General features: G+C 35.4%; 1 protein-coding gene across 2 annotated transcripts; it reads left to right on the forward strand.

Moving 5' to 3' along the window:
• The first annotated feature begins 1397 nt into the window (after positions 1–1397).
• Positions 1398–8026, forward strand: LOC144978888 (uncharacterized). 2 transcript variants are annotated; one of them, XM_078925478.1, is made up of 2 exons: positions 1398–1526; positions 3982–8026. In XM_078925478.1, exon 2 carries the CDS (start codon positions 3992–3994, stop codon positions 5408–5410), a length of 1419 nt encoding a protein of 472 aa, XP_078781604.1. In that variant the 5' UTR covers positions 1398–1526; positions 3982–3991; the 3' UTR covers positions 5411–8026. The 2 variants fall into 2 exon arrangements, with proteins under 2 accessions (XP_078781604.1, XP_078781603.1); XM_078925477.1 differs by having other exon boundaries at positions 1405–1536.
• Positions 8027–11436: the final 3410 nt, after the last annotated feature.

The raw sequence follows: 11436 nt of genomic DNA on the forward strand, positions 1-11436 counted from the left end.
GAAACATTCGTTTTTCTTTTTAACAAGTACCTTGATTTATGTGTTCATCCATGATTGGTGAGTTTTTGAAGTTGTAATTTTTGAGGGGACAAAATCATTTCGGATAGATTTGATGTTGCTGGTAAAATGTTCCCATTGGTCACAAACGTTAGAGTAGGCGGTAAACTTTTCCAAGAATACATTGACAAGGTGTTCTGTATCTGTATGGTTGGCGCTGAAGAAACCAATGGTCTGGTTGTATTTCAGCGGCGTCCTCATTGGGCGCGGGCCCATGTCAGTCGGGCCTTGAAATCGTTTAGGTGTGGTGCCATGATGACCAGTTCATCCAGCCCATTCCACTCCGAGATAGTTCTAATGAAGAAAGAATTTCTGTAGTTTTGTGTTCTTGTCTGTGGGATTTTGAAGCAGTTCGAATTGTTTGTGGCGTATCTCTCAATGGGGTTTTCGGTTATGTGGTAAGGTGTTTAGTTTCTTGTTTAAATTTTGAAAAGAATAACGATAGCGATAAATATTGAATTGTAAGCTTCAATTTATTAGACGAAGACAGATAATGTGGACGTTTCGGGTTTCCCCTTTATCAACAAAACTGGATGAATGAAACACTTCAGTCGAATGAGATAACGTAATTATGATAGTGGCGTTGTTAAGGTGAATAAATGATTTATTGTTTTGTTATAAAAGGAAAACCCGAAACGTCCACAACTTACAATTACAATTCAATATTTATCGTTATGTTTTTCCTTCGAGCTTCAAGCAGCAACAATTTCATTATTCATGTTTAATTTTAGGGATTCTTCGAAAGTTTCCACATATTATAGATCTTTCTCTTTACGTTTTTTTTTCTTAGATTTGACAAACACACACACACACACACACACACACACACACACACACACACATCATTCTCTTTACAGTAACTCCCTTTCCTAATTAAATAAATTAAATATAATATTATAATGTGCTGTCTTTTAAAAGTCTTGGCTTTTAAAATGTCTAATTGGTAACATGGCTCCAATTATTAATGCTAGAACTACAAACAACAGTTATCTTTACGATGCAGACATAGTTGTACACGTTAAATACTTTTTCCCGTACGACTACTGACTACATATTATGTTACATTTTGGAACATACGTTTTTTTCTGTTTATCACGAAACGCATTCAAGTGATAATAACTTGTCGGCATGATTTCACAATCTTTTTTGGAACAGGGATCTCATACCTACTTTACAAAAGAAAAAAAAACATGATATTGGTATTCTCCCTGATCAATACTAATTCCCGGTTCAAGTACAATACCACCTCCCGGAAGAAATACGTGTTGTTAGAATTTTTTTCGGACTAAATGATGAATTGAGAAATGATTGGACAAATTTAGAAAAGAAAGTAAGATAGCAAGGGACATAACTGTAAAAATATTACTACAAATTCATAACAAAGATCATTTACCACGGACTCCAATAATGTCTAATAAATAACAGGACACTGCTCCACTAGCACTTAATTGTTAGGGAAGAAAAGGATCGTAAGTTTCTGTACGTAGATAGTTGCAGTAGCTCCGATTCGATTAGCTTTGTCACTGAAAGTCTTTCTGTTTGGATCGTTCAGTTTGAAAATCAGACATCTTAATCTTGACACAGATCAGGTCATATGAATGTGATCTTTAGATCTTATCTCTACCCCTTATCTTGTCATGTCATATCATACACTGTTTTCAATGGTAGTTGTTGGTTTTCTACTTGAACTAATGTGCTCTTTCTGTTGTAATAATAATGATAAGCGTGTAGTGTGATAGTAATAATACCTGCTGTATTCATCAATTCATCTAATTAAATCCATCAAGCAAGTTCAGAGGCAATTATACAAATAATAAATAAAATTTATTATATCTAATATATAATTGAATAGTTAGTGGATGGGTAAAGTATGTAGGTGTGTAAAGTAGTAGCCGACAGATTAGTGGCCAGCGGCAGTACTAGTACTAGTACTGGTGCCCATCTTCTAATCCAAATGGTAGTTGCGCCTGGAAATTGACGAGATATTTTTTTCAAAAGCAAAAATGAATAATTCATACGCAAATAATGATACATAGTTACATAGTAATAGCAATATACCTTTAAATAATAGGCAGTTTAGTGAGCAGCAGCAGTGGGAGTCAAATTATGACCCACAGCCACAACCCATAGAAAGTGGTGACAGAAATTGCTGTACCTACTTGTACGCGTTTTGTGGGTTCAGTTTGACTCTGGATTGGAAAGTTCTGCGTTCAGATCCCAATGGAGACAACTTTTTTTCTTTTTAAAATTATTTTCCTGTACTTACCAATAATAGATCATCACTATACCTGTGATCTCTCTCTCTCTCTCTCTCTCTCTCTCTCTCTCTCTCTCTCTCTCTCTCTCTCTCTCTCTCTCTCTCTCTCTATCTCTCTCCCCCTTACTCACAAACACACGTGCGCAAAAAACAAAACTAATCAAAGTGGACAATCGACAGTACTTTTGCCTGGATTATTTTTTTTAAAAAATATTTTCGCATTCATATTGAGCTCAAACTTTTTCAGGGAGAGAAGTCTCTAATAAAAGACTAGGGTTTAAGGCGATCTTTATTGGGATTGTGGATAGCTCATACGGTAGAGTCATGCTCTCCCTGGCCAGGCCGAGTTGTCGTACCAGTGAGGTCGCGGGTTTGAGCCCCCATCAGCATCACAAAATTTCTATTCTCTGTTGTCTTCTGGCACTTTCCTACTCACTTCATTTCTTGTTGTTATCAAACTTTCTCTCTCTCTCTCTCTCTCTCTCTCTCTCTCTCTCTCTCTCTCTCTCTCTCTCAGACACACACACAAATCTCAATTCTTATGTCTCAGTCAGTTTAAAAAAAAATATTTTCACCTTTCTCTACTTACCAATAATAGGTCATCACATTCACTTTGAACTAAAAAACGAAATCTCTATCTCTCTCTCTCTCTCTCTCTCTCTCTCTCTCTCTCTCTCTCTCTCTCTCTCTCTCTCTCTCTCTCTCTCTCTCTCTCTCTCTCTCAGACACACACACAAATCTAAATTCTTATGTCTCAGTCAGTTTTAAAAAAAATATTTTCACCTTTCTCTACTTACCAATAGTAGGTCATCACATTCACTTTGAACTCAAACGAAATCTCTATCTCTCTCTCTCTCTCTCTCTCTCTCTCTCTCTCTCTCTCTCTCTCTCTCTCTCTCTCTCTCTCTCTCTCTCTCTCTCATGATGTTGCTTCCAAGTGCAACAGTTACATTTTGTCATATTTTCCTCCGTACATCAGGTATCGGTGAGGTTTTTCACCTGAGGCTAATTTAGCAATTTTTTTCTGTCTTGAGAACAGGCGGATTTATAACAACGTTATAAACCAACAATTTATTATATATTTAGAGTTACAGAATGGAGTTGCACTTCATTTATTCAAAAACATTCCAAAATATATTAAGCTATTGGTGGATTACATTAGAGAGTGGGATTTTTATTTTTTTTCATCAAAAGTGTTATAAATAAATAATTAATTTTTACAGATAAATAGTTGGGGTTTTTAAAATGCATTTGATACGTTACCTTACTTTGGTTGTAGAAAAATGGTTCCAAAGTTATGATGATTTTACTCTACTCAAATGTTGCCATGGTAACTGAGATGTGTCTAGGAAACCCACAACCATGGTTTTATTAGCTGGAATGTCCCCTTATCTCTCTCTCCTTTGGATAGGAAGATCAGTTTTTGCTAAAAAATAGATCCCAGCATTTAGACTACAAGCCTCTAAACTTAGGGGTTTTTTTATATGAAGAATAGAAGATCGAGTTCGAATATGTCAGATGGAATTTTTTTTTAACATAATTTTTTTTTTCCCTATTGATCAATTATCCTGGTGTTGGTCTCTCGAAATATTTATTATGGATCTTTCACCAAAGGTGAAATTATATTTATCACACCATTTTATACATTTTTTATTGTTTACTTTCAGGACTGTGAAAATGGAGGAAGAAGCAGAAGAGAGGGACTCCAGAGAAGGCCTGGTCACATTCGACAACCCTCATCCTAGACGTAGCAAGAGGGAAAAATCAGCACGCTTGACCAGTGGTTATAATGATGAGTTGAACGATGAAGTGGATGTTTCTTCACCAAATTTAAAAACAGGAAACATCGATATGAATCATTTGGATGCGCTCTCGACCCTTGACCCAAGTTCAAAGTTAGGAGAGAACACATCTCTTATCAAAGATATGAGACTGGCTGCCTGTGCTGCTGCGGAGGAAGAGGTTAATAAAGTATATATGTGTCATCTTTGTGATTTTAAAACCGCGTATGCCAATAGTTTGATGAATCACCAAGCTGTGCATTCAGACTACAGGCCTTGGGCTTGCACAGCATGTGAGTACGCAGCCAAGCGAAAGCAAGACTTAAAAAAACATTTACACACTGTCCACGGAATGATGGTAGAGTCTCCCATGCTGAAGCCTGTTTTGCCTCAAAGTCCATCTGGCTCAAAGGAGTTGGGTGGTTTTGGGGATGGAACGAAAGAACATTTTGCAGAGTCATTAAATTTGAAACGCTCGTCCTCTGAGGATAAAGACTTTTCAGGGCTCCAGCCTTCTTCATCATCTCAAGGGTTTCCCACAGTAAAAAGAATCAAAGAAGAGGCTTCTAATAGTTTAGTCTTGACTTCTCATTCATCGGAGAGGAGTATAGACAGGCATAATTCAATTCCAGGAGGAGAGTTAGATTCTCCTGATGACAATTTGCCAATATCATTTTCAACATCATCTTCTGCTTTCATAAAAACTTATGACAGCCGTAAAGATTCAGCCAGCCCAACTGCTTTGCCAAAATATCTTCCAGGTCGAGAAGAAGGAGAAATTGTCTTTAACAGTGCTCATCCAAACTTTTCATGGCATTTAAACAGAAGGGAAAAGTATCTAGGTTCCACAGTGAATAACAACATTCCTACAGATTGGTCTAGTCAAGTCATCAAAAAAGAAAATGACACACAGTCTCACCCTCATCATCATTCAGTTTTCGATTCCAGGGAGACCGGTCATCTACGAAACATATCACTCAACAATAATGATAAGATTCAAACAATGAGCAGAAGGGAGAGAGAGAATTCTTTAAATCATTCTTTTTCTTTATCGGATGATGACACACGCGTCAGTGATGATCAAAGCGGTGCAGACAGAATTATATCCAGCAGCAGTTTAATCGGTCAGAGTCGTTCAACCCAAACACCATCTGGCTTTTTGTGTGAACATTGTGACATTCTGTTTTACCAGCGTGCCATGTATGTGATGCATATCGGTTTGCACGCTCCGGATAACCCATGGTGCTGTTCCGTGTGTGGGAATACGTTTACAGAAAAATACAGTTTTACTTCTCATTTCATCAATCAGCATTAGAAATTCTTGCGGAAATCCGTGATTTTGGAGTCAGGGGAGGAATTTCCCCCATTCAAATATGCTGGCAGTAAGAGACTTGATGTGTGATGAAACAAAAAGATGGAGTTTACCACTTTGTTATTGTTAGCCAAAGTATCAATGATAGTTTATCATTTCAATTGCTCTAGAAATGGGGATTAGTGCAGTAAAAATGGCAATCATTAAAAATTCCCTCCTTTTTCATTTTTTGTCTCCATCAGCACAGATGTGTGGATTCGGTTACTAGTTATGATGAAATACGAGAGTGTTTCAGCTCAGCGCATTTTGCTTTATGATTGGTTACATTCATAAATGGATGATTATTTGGTGACTATGGCTATTATTTTGGTTTGTGGTTCAAACTTTATTTTTTTGATTCAAGGCATTTAGCAAGATTAAGAAATTTAAAGGTGGATGTGACAGCCCACAGCAAGATTTTTTTTTTTTCAAATTTCAGGGAGAATTCTTTTCCTCTCTTTCACAAGGTTGCTAATTTTCCGTATATTTACAGAATTCAGTATGTTTTAAACCCTCAGTATATTTTCCAATCACCTGCTAAACGGGGGAAAAAAGTAAGCGCATAATGTCATTTTACTGGAGTTCAGCATTCAGAAAGGCGTTGGTCTATGTGTTCGGTGAAAGTTCATTAAGTTGTTGGCTACTGAATTGGCAGCCCTGCGTTAAATACGAGTCAATTCATGTTAGGTAATCATATTAATATTTGGTTTTGTACAAAATTTAGTCATTTATTTTTTGTTGATTGAAGAATTTATGGTCTTTTCCAAATTTGGTTGTTAATTTAGTTGTTTGATAATTTTGTATTCTCAGATATAAAGGATATTTTAAATCTATCGATAAATGTGCTCAAAGTGCTATTCTAGTCTCAAATGGTAGATGTTTTTATGATATAAATCTATTTATTTTTACATTTTTAAAAAATGAATTGTTTTATTCCTTCAAAATAGATTTACTTATTTATGAAAGTGAAAGCATTTGTTTTCAAGTTGTCATTTGGTTTTGTCAATGTATCGAGGTAATTGGTCTTGTGCTAAATTCAATCTAATTTACGTGTTTGAAATTAAAACCTGTGGCAAAAGGTCGTTTTTGTTTAGAATCGCCACAAATTATCCCAATACTGAGTTTTTGGAGAAAAAAAAAATTAAGGAAGATATTTGTTTTCATCAGTTTATCTGGGATAAATAATGAATAATAAAGATAAACCAAACACGGACAGACTAGCACCAGATGTATAGCAGAAATAGCTTCTCAGAGATTTTTTAAAAAAAAGGTTGATACTTTGTCCACAGTTTTTTTTGTTTTTGTTTTTTACACTTTACAAAGCCATTACAAATAGACAAAAATGAATATAACAGCTTAAAAAAAGACACAGAACATTTCGGGCTCAAAACCCTTCTGCCCTGGAATACAGCCACTGCAAAAGTAGCCGATTGCAAAAAATGGAGATGTCTGGTGGATGCCCTATGTGCTTCGAGGCCTGAAGAGGATTAAGAACGTTTTTGGTGATTCTCACGATAACGACCTTATGGCACATTATTTAAGATTTATATAAATGTTAATTCATTTTTGTAATAAACTTTATTCCCGGATAAAGCCCTTTATGGATTTTGAATTTGACTACCGCTAATAATAATAAATCTCTTATATTAATTCTTTAAATTTTATTTCTGATTATAATAGTAGGAACATTGAGAAAATATTGAAATATTGTGTAGTCTAAAAGCTCTCTCTCTTTCTCTCTCTCTCTCTCTCTCTCTCTCTCTCTCTCTCTCTCTCTATCTATCTATCTATCTATCTATCTCTCTCTCTCTCTCTCTCTCTTCTATCTTCTCTCTCTCTCTCTTCTTTCTCTCTCTCTCTCTTCTCTCTCTCTCTCTCTCTCTCTCTCCCTCTCTCTCTCCCTCCCTCTCTCTATCTCTCTCTCTCGTGTTTTTGTTTTTGTTTTAAATTGTTGAATTTTATAGATAGCTTATCAGTTTATTGATGCATTTGCCTTGGTCTTCTTAAATATATTTTTAACGGTTGCATAGTTTTTGACCGATGTGTACATATATGCAGGTCTGACACCTGTACACAATTATGGGCCACACAGACCTGCCTAGTACTACGAAAAATTCGTAGATTCACAAAATTTTGACCCCATTTTCAGAAGTTCATAACCGTTTCTAAGTCATTAAAACTTATTGAAAAGGAAACCGGATGTGTCAGAGGGCGTAATTTGAAGGACTTTGATGTGTTCTCTTATCATTCATTGTGAGGGCAAATTGTTGATCTGCCAATTTAAATATAGCGACCACAATTTTTATCTTCTAAAAACGACGAATTTTAATTTACATGTAAGCATATCTGGTCACATTTGATAATGCATCTTGTGTCACCGTACAAGAATGAATCATGGGTATTATCTTTTCCCCTTGTGTCATTCAAGCAACTGTCAATTATTTTTTCTTCATATTCACCTTTCCATTGTGATTTTTTAAAATCTACAATTTGTACTCTAGTCATGGAATCAGACTTACATTTTTTTAATTAAAAAAAATTTTTTTTTGTACACTGTGATTGATTTAAAAAGAAAAAAAATTAATAAAATTTTGAAGGGGGAAAAAAAGATTTAGATATGTAATGAAAACTTTTCTTCTTCAATTCTTTTTCTTCTACTTCATCACTCTTGGACTTTGTTTCAGCTTGAATTATTCCAAATCTTTCGAGATCTAATGTCTGGATGACTCAGTTGGTGGAGAATTTTCTTCACGCGCAAAGGGACTGAGCTCGATCAATCGTTGGTGAAGTCCAGATTTTTTTTCACCCCCTCCCCCTCCCTGTTCACCCAGCTGTGATTGGATAGCTGTGTCTGTTAGATATGGCCGAAATTACTAGTGACCTATCCAAAGGGTAGTAATCAATTGTTTTTGTCCGCTATAGAAACCAGTACAAACTGCGGCTGAATGGACTGTGGCCCTGAAGGATTACTGTTGAAGATCCCATCTTTTTCTTTCCTTGGTGTTAAATGGACCTAAGTGAAATTTTGTAAATTTCCTTAAATCAAAATTTGTAAATTTCTTTGTCTGTGCTAAAAATGTTCCTAATCGTTTCTTGATTTCTATCATGAGACAATATTCTACATTATTGTTATTATTTTTTAATTTATTATTATTATTATTATTATTATTATTATTATTATTATTATTATTTATTATTATTATTATTATTATTATTATTATTATTATTATTATTATTATTATTATTATTATTATTATTATTATTATTTTATTATTATTATTATTATTATTATTATTATTTCTACTACTACTACTTTTACTACTACTACTACTACTACTATACTACTACTACTACTACTACTACTACTACTACTACTACTACTATACTACTACTACTACTACTACTACTACTACTACTACTAGTTCACTACTACTACTACTACTACTACTACTACTACTACTACTACTACTACTACTACTACTACTACTACTACTACTACTACTACTACTACTACTACCACCCCCACTACACTTATCTTCAATGTTGCTATTTTGATTATATTATTGTTGTTGTTATCATTTTGATGGTCAGAGAGATAAATATCTATGCATTTTTATTATTTACATTGTAATTATTTTGTTACCTTGTTGAAAAGTATTCATGCAATAACTTTGTGCTGTTTTATTTATAAATTATTGACAATTGATAATATAAAGACTATATGTGGGCAAATAAAGAGTTCTGATTTCCTTTATCTCTAATAACACGGGTTTCTGTTGTAACAAAATATTCTGGATGGGGTTCCTGACCTCCCATAGTGGGCAGGCTGGGTGGGGATCCTGACCTCCCATAGCGGGCAGGGATGTACATACTGTGTCTTCTATCCCCTTATATCTGTTTTCCAACATGCTTTCTGTCTTTGTCTTGGAATGAGATTACTTGGTTTTGTCCTGGCTCTGGGAGGGAAACAGTCAAATGCATAGTTATTGTTTTGGGAGATGATATTTTTTTTTCCTTGTAAATCATCTCTCTGTTATGTATTATTATTTTTATTTTGAATGTATAATGTAAGCATTTGAGTGTGTTCCTCTTTGTTGGATTTTGTGCTAGTGTCTGGATGAGACTTGTAGGTGATTTCAAACTAAGTGCATTGGTGGTATGCTCTTGGAATCTACATCTGATCCCTATTTGTTCCCAGTTCCCCTTTGTCTTACTTCTTCTTGGGTGCTTTAATTGTAATTCTAGAACTTTTTACTATCCCATTTTTTCCTTTTTACTGGCGCTGATATAACCTAAATGTGTTGCAAGCGCCGTAAAACCCTTAAAAACAAAAACAAACAATAGTGGACAGGGAGGCACTTTCTGTGTCTTCTATCCCCATATTCCTTATCTGTTTTCCAACTTGCTTTCTGTCTTTGTTTTGGAATGAGATGACTTAGTTTTGTCATGGCCCTGGTCGGATACCCTGGCTAGGAGGAAAACAGTCAAATGTGTAGTTATAAAGTTATAGTTTTCGGAGATGATATTTTTTATTTTGTAAATCATCTCTCGGTTATGCAATGTATTATTGTTTTGTTTTACATATATATTATGATTTGTAAACATTTGAGTGTGTTCCTCTTACTGGGTGGGGTTCTCGACCTCCCATAGTGGGCAGGGAGCTACCTGCTGTCTCTTCTATCTCCCTGTATCTGTTTTCCAATTGGTTTCTGTCTTTGTCTTAGAATGAGATTACAGTACTTGGTTTTGTCCTGAACCTATCCGGAGTTCTTGGCTGGGAGGGAAACAGTCAAATTTATAGTTATAGTTTTGGGAGATGATGTTTTTGTTTAACCAGTAAATCATCTCTCTTTTATGTCCTGTTACTTTTTTAAAATTTTTAACTTATGATTTGTAAACATTTGAGTGTATTCCTCTTTTGAACCAATTCCCCTTTGTCTTACATTTTCTTGGGTGCTTTAATTTATATCTAGAACTTTTGGCTAACCCATTCTCTTCCTTTTTACTGGCGCTGATATGACCTTAATGTGTTGCTAGCGCCGTAAAACCCTTAAAAACAAACAAAATATATTTCTGGGTGGAGTTTTCTGACCTCCAAGATTGGGTGGATAGGTCACTTTTGCAGTGTATTCTACCCCCCCCCCCCCCCCCCGATAATATCTTATTTCCCTTTCTCTGTTGCTCTCTGTCCTTGTATTGGATTGAGATAACTAGGTTTTGTCCTGGTTCTGCTGGGGATCCTTAACTGAGAGGAAAGCTGTCAAATGTCATGTATCTTAATTTTTAGCCAAAATAATGCTAGTCGTCACTAACTTTAATACATCTCCCTTAGTGGGCAGGGAGGTACTTACTGCGTCTTCTATCCCCCTATATCTGTTTTCCAACTTGCTTTATGTCCTTGTCTTGGGATGAGATTACTTGGTTTTGTCCTGATCCTGGCCAGATGCCTTGGCTGAGAGGGAAACAGTCAAATTTATAGTTAGTTTTGGGAGATGATATTTTTTTCCTTTTAAATCATCTCTCAGTTACGTACTGTATTATGTTTTCTTTATATATTATATGATTTGTTTTACATTTGAGTGTATTCCTCTTAGTGGGGACCTGTGCTTGTGTCTGGATGAGACTTTTAATGATCTCAAACTAGGTGCTCTTGGAATCTACACCTGTTTCTTATTTGAACCAATTCCCCTTTGTCTTACCTTTTCTTGGTCGCTTTAATTGTAATTCTAGAACTTTTTACTATCCCATTTTCTTCCTTTTTACTGGCGCCGATATGACCTTATTGTGTTGCAAGCGCCGTAAAACCATTAAAATCAAACAAACAAACTTTAATCCATCGTCATTCATTTAAAAATAATTTTAGAACATTAAAAAAAAAAATTACCTTTATTCATCCCATAGGGGGAAATTGTCTCTAAGGTCTATTCCAAGGGAAGACTGGAATGACGCAGGCGTCGACCGCAGTGTAGTGCCGCAAAATGAGCTAGGGC

The sequence above is a fragment of the Berghia stephanieae genome, chromosome 8 (assembly GCF_034508935.2).
Source record: "Berghia stephanieae isolate SIO BIC M18660-M18661 chromosome 8, UCSD_Bste_1.3, whole genome shotgun sequence".
NCBI lineage: Eukaryota > Metazoa > Mollusca > Gastropoda > Nudibranchia > Aeolidiidae > Berghia > Berghia stephanieae.